Raw genomic sequence first — 25,472 nt, 5'->3', positions numbered from 1 at the left:
GTTTTAAAAAGTAGAGGAAGTTCCGGGTACCTGGGTGGCGCAGACGGTTAAGCATCTGCTCTTGACCTTGGCTCAGGTCATGATCTCACAGTTGGCACCCTGAGTCAAGCTCTGCGTTGATGGTATGGAACCTGTTTGGGATTCTTTCTCTCTGCCCCTCCCCCGCTTGGGCGCCCTCTCACTCTCTCAAAACAAATAAACAAACTTAAAAAAATGTTTTTTAAATAGGAGAAGTCCAAATAACTGGAAAGGAATGAGACTGTCTGGAGGGAAGAGGATTCTAATGCCTCAGGCTGTCTTGGCCGCCAGGGCTCTGTGACGCCCTAATTCAGGTGGCTCAGGAACAAGGGAAGCAGTGTGTGCTAAGGTACCCTACCACCCTGACTAATGGGGAAAAAACAGTCCAAGAGCCCTTGGAATGGAGGCTGGGGCAGCTCCAGCCACTTGCAGAGATGAGCCAATTTGCGAAGAGCCTTGGTAAGCTGGGGTTTGGTTCAAGTGGATATCCACCAGGAGTTTCAGTGGAAGGCGAGGCAGAGAAGCCAGGAGGCTGACCAAGTTCAAAGCCCTGACCGTTCTTTTGCCGGGGGAGAGGGAATCCTCCTCTTCCAGCCACACACACAATGGGGAAATCTCACTCCCTTCATGATGAGCGAAATAAGTCAGCCGCAAATGGTCCACGAGGTCTGATTCCATTCATCTGAAGTTCAAAAGCAGAACAAATTGATGGTGATGGAAGTCACATGCATGTCCCTGGGGGGCGGGGGTCGTGGGAAGGGCAGGAGGGAATTCTGCGCAGCCCTGGAAACACTCCATATCCTGTTCTGGGTGTTGGTTGCAATTTATCAAGAATGTGCACTTAAGCTTTGCTCACTTTCTACTGTGTGAATCCTCCGTTTAAGACGAGTCAGCCCCACCCCCACCTTGGCACTGCAGCACTGAGGACGCGTCCATGTTAACAAGGCTTTCACGCAGATTCAATGGAGATTCGATTTACCTTGTTTGTTATTTCGTTGCTAAGCAACGCGGTCGAAGCTGCACGACCAAGTGACGCCAATGATTAAGAGCCAATGTGGGGGGTGTGCTGGAGGAGGATCCAAGAGGGACCAACGTGGACAATCCCCACTCCCACCCCCTTGTTGCTCTGGGTGGCGGCGTGGGGGTGGGGTGGGAGGAGGTGAGGATGGGATTGAGCAGGGCCGACCAGGCCGCAAGCTCGGGCCCTCGCTGCTTGGAGCCACTCTCCCTCCTGCCTGTGCATCTATCGCCATGGCAACCGCTTCGCAGCACCGGGGCTAAAATGAGCCCCGGTGGGTGTCAGGCAGTGATTGGAGGTCTCACCTGCCATGAGACTGAGTAGCCTGGTGAAGAAACTGATGAGTCACTGCAAGAAAAGGCTGAGGCTTAGGGTCATTCGTGTCAAAAGGGGACAGATTTGAGGCCAGGGCCAGGCCAGAGAGAGTGGTGAAGGTTTTCTGCAGGGCAGGGGTGGGCAGGGCACCAAAACAGAAAGACCTACAACCAGTTAAAACTCAAATGATGTGGAAATAAACAAAGACCACCCAAATGAGAAAAGCAAAGCCTATTCATTCAGAGCTTACTATACAAGAGGAGTCAGCCCCCCTCCCGTGTTTGGCAGACCCTCAAAGGCGGGCACAGGAGGGGGGAAGCTTTATAATGGAAGAAGGGAAGGTTTCAGATACGTTCTGTTTGCAGACTGTTGGCACGGGGAACCGAAGCGGGGTGTCCTGTGTGAGCCGTTACAGATGCGTGTTTGGCTTTCTCTCGTTGGTCCTAAATTGGAAGCGGGACCACAAGGTAGAGAAGTTGACAGCTACTGATGAAGTTCCAGGCCAATGCCGCAGGGCTGGAAGCTTGGCTTCCTGGGCCGGCCGCGGCAGACTGTGGGGTAGAGTTCTGCTGTCGTGCATGGTCAGGTCAGGGTCCATTTGTGTGTTCAGTGCCTCAGTGAATGCCTTGAGGTTAGACGGGTCAAGAGAGTGGTCCCCACGGTCGTATTGACCAGGAGGTGAGGCACTGTGTACGACAGAGGCACAGCTGTGAAGGTCACCCCAGGAGAAGCGGAACATGGAGCGTCACAGGGAGGAAAGGAAGAGACCAGGACGGAATTAAACACCTGTGTAGACTCAGCAGTTATGGGGACCAGGAGGCACCTCTGACGGGGACTCGGGGTCTCCTGTGAGCCCGGGATGTGTTTCCTTGCTCAGGCCCTGGATTCAGACACTGAGGGCGCCACTTCTGAGAGTGTCAGATGGGAGTAATGCATGGAGTCTGAGAGTTCGTCTCTCCAGCTTCTACCGCATAAGAGTGTTGAGATTTGAACCAGTTACGATGCCATCAGGTCCATTGGGCAGGGCCTGGCACTCAGCACGTGCTCAGCCGATGCTAGATGTTATTTAGAGCTTCTGAATGGTTGCTCAAAAATTTAAATTCAGAGTACTATGAGGATCACTCTGCAAAGTCTGTAGATGTAATTGGAAACTAACGTGTCAGAAACCTGGAGTCAGAGTAGGGTGAGAGGGATGATGAGTGGACTGAAGGGGTTAGTGGGAGAGACGCAGCATCGTGGGCACCAAGTGTATATATTTGTCCAGGCTAGACTGGAAGCCCTCTCCAGGGACGGAGGAGGAAAGGGGTGATGGGCCAGTGGGGAGACTCCAGAACTCTGGAGTGACACAGGAGCAGTTCTCTAAAAGGGAGACAGATCGGGGCGCCTGGCTGACTCCGTAAGTAGAGCGTGTGACTCTTCATCTCCTGGTCGTGAGTTCAAGCCCCACATTGGGTGTACAGCTTACTTAAAAAGAGAGAGACAGGGAGAGACAGAGAAGCAGATCTTGTTACCAGGAGACAAGGAGGAAGGAGAACTTCACAAACAAAAATAACATGTCGTACACTTCAATGGTTTGTGCTCAAAAAGAAGATTTAAACCTAAGAAACTGAGAAATTCTAGTTAGACTTTGAGACTGCATCTAAGCAGTCAGAATGGTGATCATTATGTGGCTTCCCCAAGGGAAGTTGTAAAAAAAAGATTCTTTCCCAGGAAACCTAGAAAGCAGTCCTGAATTCAGTGGTAACCTTCTTCAGGGACAGGAACTATGTCTTTGATCTGCCTGACCTGCTTATCTCCAGGGTCTAACATAGCATATTCCACAGAAAAACCACTCAGTAAATGCTTGATGGTAATGGAGACCCACGAGATACAGAAGAAATGCAGCTTTGGATCTTAATAAATACAGGAGGGAGAGGTGCTAGTTAATCCCTAAAGATTCCTTTGGGTGCCATACAGCTAAGATGAAATTTCTAAGGGAGACCCTCCGTTTAGGGCAGCTACACAATTTCAGGTTAGAAGCCAAACAGATTAAAATGTACGTTGCAAGAGAGGAGCCAGAGAGAGACTCCTCTGGAGCCTGGGGAGTGGCCCCTGAATGCTGCACGTGGCTGAGTGTGGCAGTATTCGATACACCCAGCGTGGGTCTCGAACTCATGACCCTGAGGTCAAGAGCAACATGCTCCTCTGGGTGAGCCAGCAAGGCGCCCCGATTCTCTGTCCCCCTAAGGACACCTGTCATTGCATTTCTGGTCTACCCAGATAATGCAGGATGATCTTCTCATCTCAAGATCCTTACCCGAATCACACCTGCAAAGGTTGTTTTTCCAAATAAGGTAATATTCACAGGTTCCAGGGATTAAGGCATGGACATATCTTTTTGGGGGCCATCATTTAGCCGATGATTCCACATCCCAAAGGTAAGAACATGAAGAAGTTCATAGTCCACTCCTGAAAATGCTTGTTAACTGTCCCATGACCTTCTGGGACTGACTCATGAGCTCACACAGGGCAACCCAGCATCCATCCTTGGAGGTGGGATTTATTACCAGCGTGGGGTGATCTGCCTTAACCAGGGAAATCCAACACAGTTTCAAAGAATTTGTGAGCTATAGGATCCTCTGGAAGTGGAAGGTTCCATAGCTAACTTAGATGCTTTTCTACTCTCAAGGGTGGATATCTTGCTTCATTTATCCTTTGGGTCCCTCGGACTTTTGTGGTTCAGCGTTTTGCAGAGAGCATACTCGGGTACTCTAGCCACATGAGATGGCCTTTTAGGGAAGGGTTCATGGCCAAGGATATGTGGACATCACTGGTGACATTCCCTTTTTGTAAATCCTCAACACGCTTTCATAGATTAAAGTCACCCAGAAATCCAACAGTAGAGAAGTCTAATACTTCCCAACTTGCCTGCAACCCTTTTACAACTCACGCTTTGCTCTGGGAAAGAGATCTATTACACAGGAGTTGGAGGGTATGTGTTTGCACTGTGCTTCCTCTGGTTGGCAGGGTGAGCCGATGCCAGATTATTCTTCATTTCTGACCCTATTTGCAATCCCAGGGCTGGGGCCAACTGCTGACTCTAATGGGCTCTGATCCCTGCTAGGCATCCTCTCATCCGCTGATGTTTTACTTCAGCCCAGGATTCAGCCGTGTTGCCCAGGACTTACTGATCTTCCTTTGATGTCGCAGCAGAGATACAGAATCCTTGGTTGTGCTGAGTCGCTACGGCCCTTCCCATGCCCTTCCCTTTCACAATAATTGGGAACTTGCCTTGTTTATGGGTGATCTTTTGTGTCCATGGGCATTAAATAAAAGGTTTCTTTTGTCTGGCTTTATTGAGTAGTAAGGTCAGAAATGCGGCAACTCAATCTGAATTTCTAAGTGGCTCAGAAGGGGTTCCTAGCTTCTTTCCCTCCTTTGGTTTCTGCAGGAGGAACTCTCTAGGCCCAGCCTATTTCACACGGATGAGCACTCAGGGCCCTGAGACACTCAGGAAGACCAGTAGGAGTCAACAGTGATCTTTCCCTTTCTTTCTTTCCTTTCCTCTGTTTCTTCTGCCCTCCCTCTCTCTCCCCACCCCACACCTCTTTCTTTCTTTCTTTCTTTCTTTCTTTCTTTCTTTCTTTCTTTCTTCTTTCCTTTTTTTTTGCAAGAATTAGGAGATTGACACAATTAGAACAAGGTTTTATTTCACGGGAAAAATCAAGGGAGAATTTTGTGATAAAGAGCCTAGAAGGTTTGTAAAATACACTTGTTATTATGAACATCAATGTTTTCATTTTTTTAAACTTTATTTATTTATTTGAGAGAGACAGAGACAGCGTGAGTGGGAAAGGGGTAGAGAGAGAAGGAGAGAGAGAGAAGCCCAAACAGGCTCTGGGCTGCCAGCACAGAGCCAGACGCAGGGCTCAAACTACAAAACTGTGAGATCGTAACCTGAGCTGAAACCAAGAGTCAGATGCTTAACCGACTGAGCCACCCCAGGCACCCCTGAATATCAATGTTTTTATTTTTTTTTTAATTTTTTTTTCAACGTTGTTTTTTTTTTTTTTTTTTTTTTTTTTGGGACAGAGAGAGACAGAGCATGAACGGGGGAGGGGCAGAGAGAGAGGGAGACACAGAATCGGAAACAGGCTCCAGGCTCTGAGCCATCAGCCCAGAGCCTGACGGGGCTCGAACTCACGGACCGCGAGATCGTGACCTGGCTGAAGTCGGACGCTTAACCGACTGCGCCACCCAGGCGCCCCTCAATGTTTTTAATGATAACATGCAATTTCAAATTTAAAAAGAATTTTAAAACCTAGCTGTCCCACTTAGTAGGAAGATCTGAATGAAAGGATCTGAAGGCCTGTGACTTTCAAGCATTGCTCAACAGATCATGAGTAGATGGTGAGACTTAGCCATCACCTTAATGAAGTGATCAAACTCAGCAACATTGGTAGTGGTTCAACCTGACTTTCTGGCCTCCCTGTGTGCTGCCACACCACCTATCAAATATTCTTTTTAAAGAAATGTTTATCCCGGATCAAATCAAGCCTCTAGGCTAACTTCCAGTTTATGTGATACAGACAGCCTAGCGGAACAGATTACATGACAGCCAGAAGCAATCAGACAAATCTAGAATGAGAGACTTTGTATTAACAGCTGTCCTATGATCTGCCAACAGACATGTCATCAGAAAACAAATCGTACAGGACTGTTTTAGAATAAGGGCGATGACCACACAGACTTAAACCCGTGGCAATGAAGGAGGCTCGATTGGATGCTTATGTTACACACTTTTTTTTTTTTTCAAAGCAAAACTGTAAAAGACATTCCTGGGACAATTACAGAACCTTCAGGTTCTAGGTATTATTATGGGGTGCTAATGGTTTTAAAAGAGATTCTTCTTTTTCTTTTTTTTAATGTTTATTTATATTTGAGAGAGAGAAAGAGAGAGACAGAGCACAAGCAGGGGGAGGGAGACAGAACGTGAAGCAGGCTCCAGCCTCAGTTGTCAGCTCAATGTGAGGCTCGAACTCACGATCCATGAGATCATGACCTGAGCTGAAGTCGGACGCTTAACCGACTGAACCACTCAGGTGCCCCTAAAGGAGATTATCCTACCTCTAGAAGATACAGTCCTAACATGCTCAGGGGCAGAGTTGTTCAGACAAAGTTGTTCAAACAGGACGTAAAGCTGTTCATTGTACTATTTCTTCACCTTTTCTGTATGTTTGAAAATTTTCATAATGAAAGAGTGGAGAAAAAAGGAAATGTGATCTTGAAGGCCTTCATCTCAGCAAACTTCTGACTTAAATCTAAGTGATTTTTATGTGATTTTTGTATCCAAACATGCCATGAATAAGAAACACTTGGTACTCCATTTTGATGATTTTTTAAAATATATATAAAATTGTTTTTAATTGTAGAGAGAGAGCGCAAGCAGGGAGCGCAAGCATGACCCTGGAATCATGACCCAAGCTGAAATCAAGAGTCAGATGCTCAACCGACTGAGCCACCCAGGTGCCCGCCATTTTGATGAGTTGATTCAACTCAATGTATATCCTCATTGAGAACAGCTGCATGAGGTATTGAAATCGGATTTATTACAACCAAGAAATGCAGATATAAAGGTACGGACACACTAAATGTAATGTATCATTGTTGCTCATTTAATATTGTGGCTATGATATGAACTTATCTCTTCCTAAGAAAGGCTTTAATACACATGTACTATTCCAGCATCCAAAGGATGTCCTGGAAATTTATGCTTAATTTATTCAGCCAATATTTATTGACATGTTGCTACATGTCGAGGCCTGTATTGACCTCAGGGATACATCAGTGAATGAAAGGAGACCACAACTGTGAAGGACCACAGGTGACAGACCTCCATGTGCACAAGGACAGATGTAGCCTCATTCATACACGAGTGCAGAGTTCTCTAAAGATTTTGCTTGCGCACATCCTAAAAAATTATGTGTACCTTTATTTCTCAATAAATAAACATTATCAGTTTAGGTTTAAATGGTGGCAAAAGATGTAATTCTGTTATAGCATTAACATTTTATTTTATTTTTTTAAAGTTCATTTATTTACTTTTTGAGAGAGAGAGAGAGAGAGAGCGAGCGCATGAGCAGAGGAGAGGCAGAGAGAGAGGGAGAGGGAGAATCCCAAAGAGGGTCTGCACCCTCAGCACGGAGCCCGACACAGGGCTCAGACTCAGACCATGAGATCATGGCCTGAGCTGAAATCAAGAGTCAGACGCTTAACTGACTGAACCACCCAGGCACTATAAAATTAACATTTTATTTTTAATTTTTTTTTTAATTTTTTTTTTAACGTTTATTTATTTTTGGGACAGAGAGAGACAGAGCATGAACGGGGGAGGGGCAGAGAGAGAGGGAGACACAGAATCGGAAACAGGCTCCAGGCTCCGAGCCATCAGCCCAGAGCCTGACGCGGGGCTCGAACTCATGGACCGCGAAATCGTGACCTGGCTGAAGTCGGACGCTTAACCGACTGCGCCACCCAGGCGCCCCAAAATTAACATTTTAAAATAACAGTGTTTTATCACTCTTTTCAGAATGCCATAGCAAGTGTAGTTTCTTTGTAATCTGTGTGTCTAGGGATTTCCATACCCGAGGTGTTTGCAGGGTGGTTTCTGCTGTCATGTAAATTCTTGCTCAAGGTATCTTGTGACATACGTATGTATAGCTACACACACAAATATTTGGTTATGTTTACTGTGTGCAGTTTGTTGTCCTTGTACATTTACTCGTGGACGTTCTTTGAGGGATGATGTTACGGACGGAACCGTGTCCTTCTAAGGTTCACTTTTGAAACCCTAGCTCTTGGTGTGACGGTATTAGGAGACAGAGGTTTTGAGGAAGTAATTGAGATTGAATGGTGTCAGAAGGGAAGGCCCCTAATCGAGTAGGACCCCAGTCCTTGTAGGAAGGGGAAGACACACCAGGGGTGTGCACACACAGAAACAAGGCCGTATAAGGATGCAACAAGAAGGCGTCTGTCTGCAAGCCAAGGGGAGAGGCCTCCGGAGAAACCAATCTTGATGGCATCTTGACCTTGTACTCTCAGCCTCCAGGACCATGACAGAGTAAACTTCGGTTGTTTAAGCTACCCCATCTGTGGTCTTCTTTTATGGGAGTCCTAGCCGACCAAGACAGCTAGGAAGCAGTGCATTCCCCTAGAAGAATCGGCATTTACTTCTTTCAGGTGCTTAGGGCTCCCAGTGGTCCAAGACCACTTTGAACTGAATTCACTGGCAGAGATTATTTGGTCACTGGGGTGATGGGAGTTTGGGGTGCAATCCATGCCGGGGTTGGTTCATGGGTATCATCAGCAGACAACTTTTCCTAGATGTCTTAGAGAGGATTCAGATTTATTTCTGGCCCACTGTTCCCCAGAGACAGCAGCCCTATGGGCCTTGGGGAGAATCCTGGTGGAAGGTCCCTTAACAGAGCCTCATGCTGGTCAGGTTCTGGGCTTCCAAAATTATTCTTGCTGTCAAAACACAAATTCATATCTGCCTGGCTCAGCAGAGCAAAAGCAATTTCCAGGTTCCATTTTCCTCCTCTCCTCAGATTTTGGTCCAGTAATTGCTTTACTGTTTTACTCAACATGTAAGAATATGTCTTTTATATTTTTATCTAGCATTTTCAACTGTTGGCTTAAATAACCTAGCCTGCTATATCCTCGGAAAATGAAATGGATGTTATTATTTTTCTCAATACTTTAACTGAGGTTATTAAAAAAAATTTTTTTTAATGTTAATTTATTTTTGAAAGAGAGAGAGAAAGAGACAAAGTGTGAGTGGGGGAAGTGCAGAGAAAGGAGGAGACACAGAATCCAAAGCAGGCTCCAGGCTCTGAGCTGTCAGCACAGAGCCCAGTGCGGGGCTTGAACTCACAAACTGTGAGATCATGACCTGAGCTGAATGAAGTCAGACGCCCAACTGACTAAGCCACCCAGGTGCCCCTAACTGAGAGGTTATTTTAACCAGGAATTTATGCATGGACTTGAAGGCATCCATGAACTACGCCCTGAAATTTTATGCAATGTTTTGTGCCTGTGGAATTTTTCCGGGAAAAAAGTCCATAGATTTTATCAGGTTGTCAGAAGTGTTTATGACCGATCCCCAAATTTGAGAACGGCTGCTCTGGAGTTCCATCTGCACTTACCAATTTTGCCTTTAAAAAATGATTTCAGAATAATTTCAAAGTCACAGAAAAGTTGCAAATGCAGTACAGACAACTTTCATATTAACTTCACCCAGCTTCAGCAACTTTTAACTTCTCCCTTTCTCTCGGATACACACACGTGCACGTACGCACGTGCACACCCATGCACACACACACACACACACACACACACTTACACGGATATACAGTCTTTTTTTCTAAACGATTTGACTATAAGCTTCAAACCTAATCCTACCTCAAACCTAAATGCTCTAGTGTGTATTTCCCTAAACACAGATCTCTGAAAAAGTCGGGAAATCAACACGGATGCAACACTAACCTCCAAAGACCTTACTCAAATTTCAATTTTGCCAATTGTCCCCAAAATATCTTTTTGCGTTTTCTGGTGTGGGACCTCATCCAGAAACACACATTGCATGTAGTTGTCGTGTCTCTTTGGTCTCCTCCAATCTGAAATGTCTCCTGAGTCATTTTCTTGTCCTGACAGTATGGGCCTTATATTCTGTAGGTTGCCCCTCAGCCTGGGTTCATCTGGTGTTGCCTCATGCCCAGATGCAGGCGTGCCTTGTCGGCAGGTTTTGATTTTTCATCATGTCCATCTGTCCCATCACTGGTGATGCTAACCACCCCGACCATCTGGTCATGCAGATGCCTTCACTGCGGTACATAACCCGTACTTCTGTGAGCAAGTCTCAATGTCTGTCTCACAGAATCCTTGCCATACAACGCAAGACTGGGTTTGGTGATCCTGAACTGGGCCTTCGGTCTCAGCTCAGTGAGAAGTGCTCTGCTACAGGCCTTACAGGCACGTGAGCTCATATTAGGGTTAGGTGAGGGATAGGGGCTGGGGAATGAGCCTCCTTCAAATTCAATTTCTTGGGACATAGTCAAAACATAGTTAAAGAAAGACTTAAATGGGATCAGTTCTCAAGCTCAGTCCTTGAAATCAGCGGGTCTCCATCATGGTGTCAAGAATTCGCTTTCCTACATTGGGTAACATGACTAAAATCAGTCAAATCAGTGACATCGGTCTTTAAGGGTTGTTCTCTTTTTGGAGGACTCCATTTCACTATTTTTACTCTAAATCTCATTCTGATTCAGAAAGTGGGGGGGGGCGGGGTAGGTCTTCCCAATGCCTTCAGTCACGCAGATGGAAAAGAGATTGCTAGCGTTCTTGAATCTATTTCTGCAAATCATCTGTATATCGTTTAAAATGTTTTTCTTTGGGGTTAGAGGCATCTCTGCCTCTACTCAGGCGATCCTAAGGCACTGGCCTTTCTAATCTGTATTTTGTAAGTAGAGCTTCACTTAAAGAAAAAGGCAAGCTCATGGTGTGGAGTACTGACGGAGGCAGAGGTCAGCCGCTCCTAAGGCCGAGGCAGTTCGGCTCCGGCCCGGTAGGCGTCCTGAACTCCGCACAGCAAGGCCTGTTCGCATCCGAACCGATCTCTATTAGAGGCGGATGTCTCAATCCTCAGCCTCAGTGGGTTATTGAAGTCCTTCCAACCAAAATGCATGAGTCTCCCCGGGGGGAATTTTGGTAAAGTTAGCGAGCGTCTTCTCACATTTCAGTGATGTTGCACCGTTTCCTCAAAACGTGCATCACAGCCACCCGGGTGCCGAACAAAAGTGCATCTCCTGGGCCCACTCCAGACACACGGCACTAGAGTCTCGTGGCGGGAGAGGGGGCGCAGAACCTGTGTTTTCTTTCACCCAGAGGATCCTTAAGCCACCCAGAAACGAGCCTCTGTTGTGCACCGCGGTCCGGTCCGCGCTGCGCTCGCTCACGCTGCCCCGCCCCCCCGGCTCTGTTCCTTTTTTGTCGCCGCCCTCGGGTGCCACCAGAGCTCGGCTCCTGCTTAGGTTTCAGCCACGCCGCCCACGGCGAGACCCAGGTGGCCCGGAGCCCGGGCAGTCGCAGCCCCGCCCGCGCCCGACCCTCACCGTCCCGGAGGCCGCCGGCGGCGGAAGTGACGGCGCGCGTCGTTGGGGGGCGCTCCCGCCCCTTCCGCCCGGCGCCCCGCCCAGGCCTTTCCGCCCCGATCTCCCCGCCCCTCCCCCTCCCCTCTCGCGGCCGCTTTCTGTCAGCCTGTCTCCCTCTCCCTCTCCCCCTCTCTCCTTCCTCTCGTTTCCTCTCTCGCACCTGAGCACACGCACCTGCCCGGCCCGGCTCCGCTCCCTCCTCCCTCCTCCCCCTCCCTCCCTCCCTCCCTCCCCGCCCGGGCCGGAAGGCTCCGGCCCCGGCCGCGGGTGCCTCGCGGCTGCGTCACCGCCGCCCCCCCAGACAAGATGGACACCGCCGAGGAAGGTAAGCGGCGGCGCCCGCGCCCTTGCACCGGCGTCTGGGTTCGGGCCAGGCCCGCGCTCCGGCCGCGGCGTCCGAGACGGGCGACGGGCCCGGGCGGCGCGGCGGGGGCGCCTCCTCTCGGGGCGGGGGAGCGCGGTGACCGGCGGGGCCAGCGCCCGGGCCGTTTGCCCGCCGAGGAGCCGGCTCGAGGGGCGGCGGACCGCGCGGAGCGGGAGGCGGGGGGGGGGGGGGGAGCCGAAGGTGACCCCTCGGCGCCCCCCACCGTTTCCCGCCCGTGCGCGCGGGGGGCGGGAACCCGCCGGGGGCGCGGGGCTGCGGGGCTCCGGGCTGGCGCGGCCTCCCTGCCCCTCCATCCCCCCCCCCCCCCCACGTCCCCGGGGGACCTGCAGTGGTCGCCGCCCGAAGTACGGGGGCGTATTCCACGCCCATCCCCCACTCGGTTTTGTCTTCCTTATTGTCGTTTCGCCTATTGCTGTACAGGCCCTATCCCCTGACGACAAAACTTCTTTGTTGACTCTGAAACTTCGCGAAAAATGCCCCGCCAGGTGACGGCTGAGTGCGGTTGACTGACCCCTATTTAAGAACCTTGCCCTGTGCGTCCCTGCCCCCAAATAATTTGTTTACTAAGCGTGGAAGAGTAAGGTCCAGCGAGGTTATTAGGAGGAGGGAGATTGTTTGGAATTCTTTTGTTTCGGTGTAGTTTATTTTGTGTCCAATCCCTGACACCAGCAAGCGGGGGTTTGTGTGCTTTGTTTTGTGAGTGTGTGTTTGGGATACGGCTGTTAGCCCGTGTAAACTGAATACATGAGGTATAAACATCTAGGGGTATGGAAATGCGTTTGCTTATCCACCGAAGGGTAGGGTGGGTTCACGTTCAAGCGGTTTTATCTTTCTAGAATCGACCAAATAATTTAGTGTGTCTGTAGAGGAAATTACTACATTGTCCTGTTTCTTGATGGTTTGGTTATCAGTGAAGATGCCCTGATGCGTTGAGTGGCTTTATGTGGGGATATGTCTTGCAGCCTTAATGGATTGCGATTTGGGTGGTTTTGGATGAAAATCGTGGAGCACTGCCATGGCATGCAATAGTGATAAAAAGTTTAAGATCTTAGTCTATGTGAAGAATTGGTTGAACTTGACTTATCATTTCTTAAATAAATCTTTCATTGGATAATAAGAACCTAGGCTGTAATGGCATTTGTGTGTGATGGCTTACGGAGCACACCCACGTGCCTTTACGTTTGATCCTCATAGTGTCCGGTGGAGTAGGTAGGTATAGGTGTGGAAATTCAGGCTTAGTTGTTTTAACAGCTGGTCCACGTTTCACACACTTGTAAGAGATTTTTAGCCCAGATATTCTGATTACCAATCGACGTTTCCTTCCATTATGTCTCCGTTGTGTTTATTACACCCAGTGAGTGAAGCTAGTCGCCACAGGAGATTCCCTTGGAAAAAAATAGTAAAGCTGCTGAGAGGTTAGGAATTACTTTGTTTTTGACAGATGGTCCTTGTGTGTGAATTTCCATCTGCAAAGGTTTTACGTCATTTCGGATTCACATTTTAATGACTCAATCTAGTAAGGCACGTATTTATTTATCACTCGATGTGTGCTGGCAACCCTAAATTCCATTCTTTGAGCCTGGGCGCTTAGTACTTGCCTACACTTATGGTGCTATAGTTAGTGGTAAATCAGGAATTGCAGAATCTGGAGGTTTACATGGAATCGTGAAAGGATGATTTTCAACGTACTTCCAGTGCTTCAACATTGTTTTTCCTTGTAAAATTATAATCAGGGTAAGGCATAAATGATTTTTATTTACTGACTTGAACACTGTTTCTTATTGAAGTAACTAGTATTGAGTACGTGTGTGTGGCATGTGTTTACTGAACACTTTATACACATCTTCTTTAATTCTCTCCACATTTTTAGGGTATCCACTCTTTACAGAGAGGAAAGGGGGAGTGTGGGGGGGGTTTGAGGTGAGGGGTCGGGTTGGTATGATTACGTGACTTGCCCAGGGTCATCTAGATAGCGCATATCAGAGGTAAGATTCAGACTCAGGTCTGTTAGACCCTGTGGTTAAAATGGATAATAAATAACTTATTTTTGTCACTCCCTTTATAGGATGAATCATTTACATATTTTGACAGAACCTTTTTTTGGGCATTTGTTTTATGAAGCTATTAGTCATGAAATGAAAGTGAATTTTAGTACTTCTCCTGCTCACTTTGCTAAATTCCAAATCAGAAATCTTCTGAAATTTTCAAAATTAATTTAAATTTAACTTGGAAAAACATTGAAAGGAAAGAGAGGGTTATAGAGAATTATTTCATGATAAAGTGAAAAAAAGCTTGGAAACAACTGCTCTATTTGCTAAACTAGTTATTACAGATTATTTCTTAAAAAGCCTTTGGGTGTTTTTTTTTATCTGACTATAAAAGAAACAGTTTTTCTGTAGGACACAGTAAAAATGAAAGAAAATGACCAAAAAAATGTAAAGAAAATTAAATTTTTAAAAATTGTCATTTATTATTAAAAACACTGATAATGTTTACTTTTCTATTTTTAGTATGTTAATCTGAGCAAAGATGAAGAATGTAATTAAAATACCAACTATACAGTGTGTAACTCTTCCCTCCTTTAAAAATGGCATGTCGAGGGGTGCCTGGGTGGCTTGGTTGGTTAAGCATCCGACTTTGGCTCAGGTCACGATCTCACGGTCCGTGAGTTCGAGCCCCGCGTCGGGCTCTGTGCTGACAGCTCAGAGCCTGGAGCCTGTTTCGGATTCTGTGTCTCCCTCTCTCTCTGCCCCTCCCCTGTTCATGCTCTGTCTCTCTCTGTCTCAAAAATAAATAAAGTTAAAAAAAATTTTAAAAAGGCATGTCGCTTTCCTCTAGGGTATCACAGATGATGTTGTAATGCTCAGAATGTTTTGTATTTGTGGTAAACAGTACTAAAGTCTGTTAGAAAACTGATAATTTGCTAGATGGATTTTGGCCCTTCATAATAAGTGTTTGCTAGATTTTAAAGATCTCTAAAAAGTGTTTGGGGTATTAAATTTTGTTTTTGTAAAATCAACAGGTTTATGATCTAGTTTCATAACAGAGGATGTGTGAGTCATTCATATTGTTTTTTGTATGTATTTTGTATGAGTGGAGATATGTAAACTGCTATCATCAAGTCTTTAAATGTAAGAGGATACTTTAGATACACAGCTTCCTCATTTTATGGATTAGGAGTCTGATCCTGCAATGCACTGAGATTTTTTGGTTTCAAAAAATATATATTTGTCTTTTGCTCAAGGATATACATTAAAAAAAAATGTTTATTTAGAGATAGAGAACCAGCGGGGGAGGGGCAGAGAGAGAGAGAGAAGAGAAGGGGCACAGAGTATCCAAAGCGGTGTCCACGCTGACATCAGAGAGCCTGATACAGGGCTCGAATTCATGAACCCATGAGATCATGACATGAGCCAAAGTCGCACACTTAACTGACACGGCCCCTCAAGGATATACATTTCTTAAAAGGAAAAACACCACGCTGTTGGAATGGATGTTGGAAGCAAGTATTGATGTATGAAACCCTCATAAAGATACTAAATACATTTTGCCATAGTAGAGTGTTATCATTTCGGTCCAGTGATACAGACCCGATTTTTTTATTTTGCTAAATTACTACTTACGCTAGCAGAACACAGTTCAAAATCTTATAAGCAATTTGTTTATGGAATGCCAAAGCAATTATTTTATATGCTTTGTGAAACATTGGGAGGGTATAAATTTGAAAGTGTATTGCAGTCGATCGTGTTATATATTTACTATGGCAAAAACTTGAGATGACATAGATTTGGAAGAAAGGAGTTAGAAGTATGAGAAGTTGTCAGAACCAGACAGCTAGTTACCATCTTTCTAGAACCACATGGTCTTTCATCTCTGCTTCCAGACAAGTCTGCTTCATTCTTCTCACCACAGATCAGCTTTCACTGCATTGGCAGGCTTATCACCAAGCAGACATGCACTTATTTGACAAATGTTTATTTGAGCACCTGTTAGAAGCCAGGCACTATTTTATGCGCTTGGGATAGGCAGAGAACAAAATAGACAAAATCCCTCATTTCATAGAGTTTACATTCTTGTGTTTGGCTTGGTAGGGGAGGAAGGGATGACAAAATAAATTGTATGGCATAGCTGGAAGGTTATAAATGTTGTGGAGAAGAGTAAATCTGGAGGGAATAAGGTGTGCCAGGGTGGGAGGACGGGATTTCAGTTTTAACTGTGGCAGTGAAGGAAGGCCTCATTGAAAAGGGAGCGAAGAGAGGGAGTTGGATACGCAAATACTCTGTGCACAGAGAATTCTAGGCAGAGAGAAGAGCCCGTGTGAACTCTCTAAGATGGGAGTGTGTCAGGAGACCGGTGTAGCTACAATGGAGTGAATGAGTTGGGGGAAGAGTAAGTAAAATATGCGGTCAGAGATCATGGGACCAGTGTAGAAGCAGAACGGGTATGTAGGACTTTACTTCTACTGTTGTGAGATAGGGAGGGTTTTGAGCAGAGGTGAGGCATAAATTGTCTTGCCATTGTGTCCATGGCTATTTCTGTGAATAGATCTCTTTCCTCATCAACTTAATCTTAAATCCAAATTTCTGGGAGCTAGAATCTGATTGGCCCGTGTGGGATCAGATGCCTACCCATGATCCAGGTGGCTGTGTGATGGTGGGAAAGATGATGGAAAAGTAAAAATCATGCCAAAAGCTACAAACCAGCAGTTACAAGTCCTGGAGATGTAGTATACAGCCCCATAACAATAGTCAGTACTATGTTATATATGTGAAAGTTGTTAACAGAGTAGATCTTAAAAGTTCTTACCACAGGAAAAAAATTACGTGTAGTGATGGACTTAACTAGAGTTACTGTGGTCATTTCACATGTTACATATATTGAATCTTTATGTCATACACTCAAAAGTAATGTTATATGTCAGTTATAGTTCAATAAAAAGGAAAAGAATAAAAGTCATGGCTGTCAGTGTCCATTCTCGATTCAGGGCAGACATCCCAAAAGTTGTTTCCTCCATTGTTGAACTAGAATATCTTCTGGGCTGGAATGCTGTGAGTGATTAATGTTGAACTACCTGGGTATCCTCTTCCAGACCAGGCTTATTTTAGTTGGGCTTTACTTCTCTCCTGTAAGGACATGAAGATTGCTTATTTTTAGTATAATACAGGTAGAATGGAGAGTGTTCTTAAAAAGGTAATAGGAAGTAAGACCCCAAGGGAAAACTGATTAATTCAGACTATATTTTCGATTGCTATTGCAGTGGGCTGGGCAAGATATTATATAGGGGTTTAAATTCAGGCAGTGGAAATGGAAAGAATGAGAAGGAAGAAACAGATCAGGGTAGAATTAATAGAAAATAGTGATTGATGAGGTGATACAGGAAGGAAGATTTAAGAATGATTTCTGGTGTAGTTTCATTAGCTCTGAATGGGAAGAGATGAATTCAGTTTTGGATATTGTATTTTCAACAGGTGCCATAACAAGATCACAGACTGGGTGACTTAATAGAGGGTTATTTTCTCACAGTTCTGGAGACCAGAAGTTTGATACCAAGGTGTCTGCAGGGCTGGTTTCTTCTGAGGCTTCTCTCCTTGCTTGCAGATTTGTGTCTTCTTCTTGTGCCTTCTGTATGGTTTTCTCTCTTTGCGTGTTTGTGCCCTGATCTTGTTTTTACAGAGGCACCACTCATGTTGACTTAGGGCCCATCCGAATGATCTGATGTTTTAACTTAATTATCTCCTTAAATACCCTGTCTAGAAATACAGTCATTCTGAGGTTCTAGGTATTAGGACGTCAGTTTATGAATTTTGGTAGAGCTGGTGGAAACAACACAATTGAGTCCATAACAGGCATAAATTCTTGAAGGCTTGGAAGACATGGAACATTTTCTGTACACTTATTTCTTATAACTGAACTTAATTACAATGTCTTTTTTACTTTTCTCTCTCACTTCCCTGCTTCCACTTGTGTATTCTGTACTGATAGGTTAATAAGGTATAATTTGTATACGATCAAATTTAGTATTTTTAGTGTGTAATTCTATTATAGCACTTTTGAATAGAAGATTTGGAGGTTCCTTGTCTCTTTCTTCCCCATTTATCAAATATTGAACTCCCCCATTCCTAGCCATTTCAAAGTTCCTCAGAGGCACTTTTATTAAATGGAACAGTTTGTAGACCATTGGACTTAGGATTCCTTTACACTTTTTTTTTTTTAATTTTAGAGAGAGTGATCAGGAGAGAGGGACAGAGAGAGAGAGAGAGTGTGTGTGTGTGTTTTTAATGTTTTTATGTATTTTTGAGAGAGAGAGAGAGGGAGCAAGAGCACAAGCAGGGAAGGGCAGAGAGAGAGGGAGACACAGAATCAGAAGCAGGCTCTAGGCTCTGAGCTGTCAGCACAGAGCCTGATGCAGGGCTCGAACTTGTGAACTTCGAGATCATGACCTGAGCCGAAGTCGGACGCTTAATCGACTGAGCCATCCAGGTGCCCCATGAGAGAGAGAATCTTAAGCAGAGGCTCAATCCCATGACCTGGAATCATGACCTGAGCGAAATCAAGAGTTGAACGCTTAACTGACTGAACCACCCAGGTGCCCCTCCTTTTACACTTTTAAATACTGAGGACCCATAGGACTTTTATTTATTTTTTATTTATTTTTTAATTTTTTTTATTAACGTTTATTTATTTTTGAGACAGAGAGAGGCAGAGCATGAGCAGGGGAGGGGCAGAGAGAGAGGGAGACACAGAATCGGAAACAGGCTCCAGGCTCCGAGCCATCAGCCCAGAGCCTGACGTGGGGCTCGAACTCATGGACCGCAAGATCGTGACCTGAGCTGAAGTCGGACGCTCAACCGACTGAGCCATCCAGGTGCCCCAGGACTTTTGTTTATGTAGGGGTTATCTTTTTACTCTATTAGAAATGAAAACAACTTTAAATACAATACATGTTAACAAAAATAACTTTATGATAAATGTATTTTCCAAGACAAAAACCTCAGTGAGAAGAGTATCATTGTTTGAATTTTTTGCCAATCTCTTTTATGCCTGGATTCTTACAAGACAATTGGATTCACATCTCTGCCTCTGTAGTTCCTCTTGCCATATGTTTTGGTTAAAGTGTATGAAGAAAATTTGGCTTCACTCAGGTAATTTGAAAAGGGAGGTATATTTTCAGGTAATTTTTGATATCCTTTGATACTATGCCAAAAGTTGACAAGTAGTAGTTTCTTTAAGCAGTATTACATCTGAAAACATATATATCACCTTTTAAAAATTAAATCAACTTAAATTAAAATCTATTGGTCTGATGGCTCGGGATAGTCCAGGAATAGACTCATACGTATATGGACAATTGATTTTTGACTAATCCAGATACAAAAGCAGGGGTGCCTGGTGGCTCCATCTGTTGAGCGTCTGGCTCAGGTCATGGTCTCAGGGTCATGGGATCGAGCCCTGTGTCGGGCTCTCTGCTGAGCCTGGAGCCTGCTTGGGATTCTCTCTCTCCCTCTTCCCCTCTGCCCTGCTTAAACTTCCTTACTCTCTCTTTCTCTCTCCCCCTCCCCCCCCCCAAAAAAAAAGGAAAAGAAAAAAGATACAAAAGCATTTCGGTGGAGAAAGTATAGTTTTTCAACAAATGGTGCTGGAATAATTGTCCAAAGGCAGAAAATGAAGTTTGAGGCATTCCTTGGACCATGTACCAAAATTAGCCCAAAGGGATGTTAGATCTAAATGAAAAACCTAACTGTGAAAGTTTTAGAAGAACATAGGAGAAAATCTTTGTGATCTTGGGTTAGTCTGCTAAGATTTCTTAGGTACAACACTAAAAGCATGATCCCTAAAAGAAGAAATTGTTAAATTGGATGGCATCAAAATTCATCACTGTTTATTTTTTGTAAATGTTTTTTTTTCTCAACGTTTATTTATTTTTGGGACAGAGAGAGACAGAGCATGAACAGGGGAGGGGCAGAGAGAGAGGGAGACACAGAATCGGAAACAGGCTCCAGGCTCTGAGCCATCAGCCCAGAGCCCGATGCGGGGCTCGAACCCACGGACCGCGAGATCGTGACCTGGCTGAAGTCGGATGCTTAACCGACTGCGCCACCCAGGCGCCCCTCATCACTGTTTAGAGAATGAGGACATGCCACAGAAAATGTTTGCAAAACATATATCTGATAAAAGGACTTACTGGAGTATATAAGAAACTCTCAAAACTCAAGAAGAAAACAAATGACCCAATTAAAAAAATTTTTTTTTAATGTTTATTTTTGAGAGATACTGAGTGTGAATGGGGGAGGGGAGAGAGAGAGGGAGACACAGAATCAGAAGGCTGCAGACTCAGCTGTCAGCACAGAGCCTGATGAGGGGCTCGAACTTGCGAACTTCGAGATCTTGACCTAAGCCAAAGTCAGACACTTAGCCAATTGAGCCATCCAGGCGCCCCACAAATGACCCAGTTTAAGAGATGGCCCAAAGATTTTGGAAACTTCACCAGAGGATATATGCACATGGCTAGTAAGCGTATAAAACGATACAGAGCATCACTGGTCGTTAGGTACATGCAAATCAAGATGACAGTGAAAGAATTCACACCCACAGCAATGAGTGTAATCAAAAGGGACGGATAATCAGTGTTGTTGGGATTGTGGAGAAATTGGAGCTTCCATTCATTTCTGGTGAGAATGTATATAGTGTGGCTAATTAACCTCAAAAAGTTAAACTGAGCTGCCAGTTCCATTCCTAGGTATATACCCAAGAGGATTAAAAATGTCACAATCCGTTGTCTATTATCTGATGAATGGATAAGTAAAATGTGGTAGATCTATAAAATGGAATATTTGGAAATACAAAGGAGTGAAATACTGGTATGTATTACAACTTGGCTGAACCTCATAAACATTATGCTAGGTGAAAGAAGCTAGTCCTGAAACACCACATTTCATATGATTCAAATTGTGTGAAATATCCCCAATAGGCAAATCTATATAAAGACAAAGAATGAGGAGTGACTGTTAATATATTGTTACAAGGTTTCTTTTTGGGATGATGAAGTTGTTAAAAAACTAGATTGTGGTAATGGTTGCATAACTCTGTACGTAAATTAAAAACCATCAGATTGAATACTTTAAGTTGTTGAGCTTTATAATTTGTGTATTTCAATAAAGCTGTTAACAAAAGAAGACTACGATGAGCTATCTCTATTGTGTACCTGTTAGAGAGGATGAAATTGTAAAGGACGACCATACCAAATGTTGGTGAGAATGTGGAACAACCGGTGCTTTCGTGTACTGCTGGTGGGAATGTAAAATGGTACGGCCACTTTGAAAATCAGTGTAGCGGTTTCTTAGAAAGTTAAACATGCACTTAACACATGATCGAGCCATAGCACTCCTAGGGGTTTACTAGGAGAAATGAATGCCTACAAACTCGTATGTGCACGTACATAGCAGTTTTATTTGTAAAATCCCAAAACTTGCACTAGCCCAAATGCCCATCAACAGACGAATGGATAAACAAATTGTGACACATCCATACAGTGGAATACTAGTCTGTGCTAAAAAGAAATGAACTTTTGATACACGTAACAACATAGATGAATCTCAAAATAATTAGGATGAGTGAAAGAAGAAGCCAAGGTATGTGCCACTTACATAAAACTCTAGAGAATGCAAGTTAATCCGAAGTACTGGAATGCAGGTAGGTACTTGCTTAGGAGTGGGGCGGAGAGGAGAGTGGGACAGTGAGATTATCAAGGAACTTGAGTTAATTTTGGTGGTGATGGATACCTTATTTCAGTTGTGGTGACCGTTTTATCATTGTCAAGTGTACCAAGTGATATTTAAACGCATTTTATTGAATGTCACTTATTCCTCAATAAAGCTATTTTTAAAAATCTATTGGGTTATTATTTTACTCATGCATGGTTTTGTAGCATGATGTATTGATCTTTTGGTAGATAGTCGCTGAGTTCTGCATATCTTCCAAATGGTAGTAGAAAAGCTTCCATTCACTAACGTCACCACCTAGCTCGTCTTGAAAAGCCTTTTAGGTATTAGAGAGGCTGTTATGTTCGTTGTGATGGATACAAGTTTTCTAAAATCATAATTTTTGTCTGAAAGTTTGATTTTTATTATTGGCAGTAAATATCGTTAGTTGTTTTCCTTCACTCCTGGGCTCACTTGATTCTTTTGTGATAAAATGTCTGCCGAATACCCAGACCTGAATAACTGTTTTTGTTTTCTCAGTTTTTTTAACCCATGGTAAACATGATGTTTCAAAAAACAACATGATGTTCCATGGAAGGAAAAAACAGCTAGTCCAGCTGGCAAGTCCAAAGAATTGTACAAGTGCTGTTTTTTGTGGTAGCCATTGCTGTCGAGCTCAAGTCCAGGATGATGAGCCCACACTCCCTGTATTTTCCAATTCTAAACCTTCCACTTGGTTTTTTAAAATCTTCTTTTTCTTTTTTTTTTTTCTGTTTTTTTTTTTTGTTTGTTTGTTTTTTGCAGTCTTGGTCTAGTGAGGAGACAGAAAACACACAGTAATTTAGCCAGAGGAAGTTGAAAGAGTTATTAAGCTACAGTAAGAGCGTAGCTATAAAGGTGTAAAGCATACTGTAAAGGGTACTTTGGACAAGAGGGAGAATATCCAAGTAGGGACACATTCTGAATTGGTGGGGCCCCCCTCACGTCTGTAGTTCAGACATTGGAGAAATGTGGAGTTGTTCAGAGCTGGTCTGCAGTTTCTGGGCAAGCAGGAAGCAACCCTCCAGGGTGCAGGCAAGCCAGAGTTGATGGATGGGCATGCAGAGGAAGTTGGATACCATTGTTAGGTACAAGGCCTGGAGTGTATTGGGTTCTTCTTACCAGTAGGATTGTGAAAAGGTAGACATTATAACAGACCTACTGACAGTGCAGCAGGAGCCGGAAAACCACTTCCTTCTTCTTGCCTTGTCCCTCCAGCACCCTGTACTGACGTGTTTGTGTAAAGAAAGGCTTAAGGATTCATTCTCTTACCACTGGACGGATACTGAAGAACGAATCTGGAGCTGAGAGGGAATGCGTTGATACCTGGCCCACCCCTCCCAAAGCCATTGGAGCCACTGCCTGTGCTGCTGGCAGAATCACCACCAGGATCTCTAACTACTGCAGGAGTCCATAGCACCTGCAGGTAGCTGCCACTGCTGTTTTTAGAGCCAGTAGTAGGAAATGGCTTTACCTTTTCCGGCGAAAGTGCTTCTTGTTGACCGAATGCAACTCAAGCCTAGTCAGCAAAGAAGCCAAAAAAATGTGGTTTTCAGGCTTCCAAGAGCAACAGTACAGGTGAATGTTCATTTTGTAATGAGTAATCTGGAGAGAGAAAATAATTAAACCTTGGGGTATATGTAGAATTAGGATTTTGAATCCTGTGTTTGCAAGGCCTAATTATGTACATTTTTTTATAGGCAAACTTTTCCAAGTAGAGAGTGGCAGTGAAGTACTAGAAACTTTGGGGAAGGAAGGCAAGAAAATCACCAGTGTTCTCATCTAACCAATTATAATGGCTATGTTGGTTTGTTTTTGTTTTTTTTTTTTTTGTATTTTCTCTTTTAGGCTATTCTGATATTTTTACCTAGTAGGAAGTATAGTGTGTATTTTATTTCAGTTTTTATTCCTGTTTTGTTTACTTAACATTTTGCATTTTTCTATATTCCATGTAGTAAATGTACCACAATTTAATATGCCCATTCCCCTGGTTTTGTGTATGTAGGTTATTCACTGATATTTTGAGTAATATTTTTCAATCCTATATTAATATTTGCCTACTGTGATCATAGCTACTAATTGTAAAATTTTATTGGTAATCAGATATTAAAAATCCTTTGTTACTTCAGCCAAATGACTCAAGGCCAACATTAACAATCATAATTCATGTTAATGGTATATACCCTTAATATGATGTGATGAAAATGGCACTTTGCCTATGTGATTTTCTTCCCTCAGACCTATAGCCCCATATTCTAATCATGAGCAAAACATGAGACATTCTGAAAAAGACATCCTACAACATACCTACCCAATACTCCTTAAAACAACCAAAGTCATCAGAAACAAGGAAAGCCTAAGAAACTGCCAGAGCCAAGAGAAACTCTTAGCCAAGCTAAGGAGACATGGCAGCTAAATAAATGTCAGGTGGATTTTGGAACAACAAAAAAAAGGATATTTGGTGCAGAGAAAGGAAATCTGAATGAACTGTTGATTTTAGTTTATGCTAATGTGTGAATATTAGTTCATTAGATTCAAACAAAAGTACCATCCTAATGTAAGGTGTTAAAAACGTGATACTAGGTGCTGTGCGTATGAGAACACTGCACTGTCTTCTCAGATTTTCTGTAAATGTAAACTTGTTCTGGAAAATAAAGTCTTTTAATAATTTACCAACCCTTTGCTTTTTGAGTTATCATTAGTTGATTACCTGAAGGATTGTGCAAACATTTTAAAATCTTACGTGGAAAAACATTCAAGGTAGATGATGGCCTAAATATAATGACATCTACCCAAAGCTCTTCTTTTTTCTGTAGTAGGTGCTTAGGATACATTTGGTGAACTGGATTATTGGCTAGAAAAATTGATGGGATGGGCCAAACCAATACGGGTGTTGACTTCCACAGCTGACTCCAACTTGGTAACCTACTCTTCTTACTGGTTGTTCTTTTCTCCCTCCTTCTCATTTCCTGGGCCATCTCCATACTCGGTTACTAAGGATTTGAAGTTTTTCAGTAAAAAAACAAAACAAAAAAAAACACCTTTATATTTATTGAGCTAGGCTCTGTGCTATTAAAGGGTATGCTTTTGTGAAGATATTAGGTATTCAAATAAAGCCACAAAAGTTCCCACACGATTAAACAGAAGAAATTTACTTTTGAAAAGCAGGAAGAGCCTGGGGAGAGGGAAGGGGGGGAAAAAGGCAGGAAGAGTTTCTCTTCACTGTTTCTAAGCAGGTTTGCATTCCTAACAAGTGAAATGCGATGTTTTTACTTTGGCCTGACAAGATTTGTAGTTTTGCTGCATGTAAATCTGGTGGGAGCCTTGTTCTACCACAGAACTTTATTATTTCAATTTTACGAAAAGGCCTCAGGCTGTGCCTTATGCAGACTTTATTGTCTTATAACCTTGGCCATATTATTCTGTTGAGGCGTTGGGTGGTGTGATTGATTTTAGTATACAAAACAGGTTAGTCTTTCTTTGACTTTCTGTGTTGGTGGTAGTTGTGTTTTAGTTGCTCCCCCTGCCCCCGAAGCTGCTAAGACCCTTTCTGAAACAGGATAGGCTGATTTATGTCTTAGGCACAACTCAGAAGTCACGGCAGCTTAAAGCGACAGAGGTTTCTTTCTCCCTGAGCATCATGTCTGGTACAGGCTGGGGAGAGATGCCCCTGGTACCTGCGGTCATGTGGAAACCTAGATTGCTGGAAGCTCCATGTTAGTGTGCTTCCACAGTCATTAAGGCAGGAAAATGCAGTGTGGTGAGTTGTGTTCGTTAGCTCCCAGAGTTTTCTACCCAGAAGTGGTACACAT

At 44.0% G+C, this 25,472-nt stretch overlaps 1 protein-coding gene and 2 long non-coding RNA genes across 3 annotated transcripts in view; 2 read left to right on the top strand and 1 right to left on the bottom strand.

The window, feature by feature from the left end:
• Positions 1–205: 205 nt before the first annotated feature.
• Positions 206–1,220, bottom strand: LOC123380481. The gene is made up of 2 exons (XR_006586317.1): positions 875–1,220; positions 206–700 (listed from the first exon to the last, which is right to left on the bottom strand). It is a non-coding gene; the product is annotated as an uncharacterized LOC123380481 (long non-coding RNA).
• Positions 1,221–11,601: 10,381 nt separating this feature from the next.
• Positions 11,602–25,472, top strand: part of MARCHF6 (membrane associated ring-CH-type finger 6) — a 76,254-nt gene continuing 62,383 nt past the window's right edge. Inside the window, exon 1 of the mRNA XM_023239515.2 lies at positions 11,602–11,863. Within this exon, the coding sequence (XP_023095283.2) occupies positions 11,845–11,863 (19 nt within the window). The 5' untranslated portion in view covers positions 11,602–11,844. The remainder of the gene's footprint in view (positions 11,864–25,472) is intronic.
• On the top strand, positions 23,093–24,332 carry LOC123380480. Its single transcript, XR_006586316.1, has 2 exons — positions 23,093–23,238; positions 23,361–24,332. It is a non-coding gene; the product is annotated as an uncharacterized LOC123380480 (long non-coding RNA).

Source organism: Felis catus, chromosome A1 (assembly GCF_018350175.1).
Source record: "Felis catus isolate Fca126 chromosome A1, F.catus_Fca126_mat1.0, whole genome shotgun sequence".
In the NCBI taxonomy this organism is placed as follows: Eukaryota; Metazoa; Chordata; class Mammalia; order Carnivora; family Felidae; genus Felis; species Felis catus.
The sequence above is the reverse complement of the archived record's forward strand: the minus strand, read 5'-3'. Positions and strand labels throughout refer to the sequence as shown.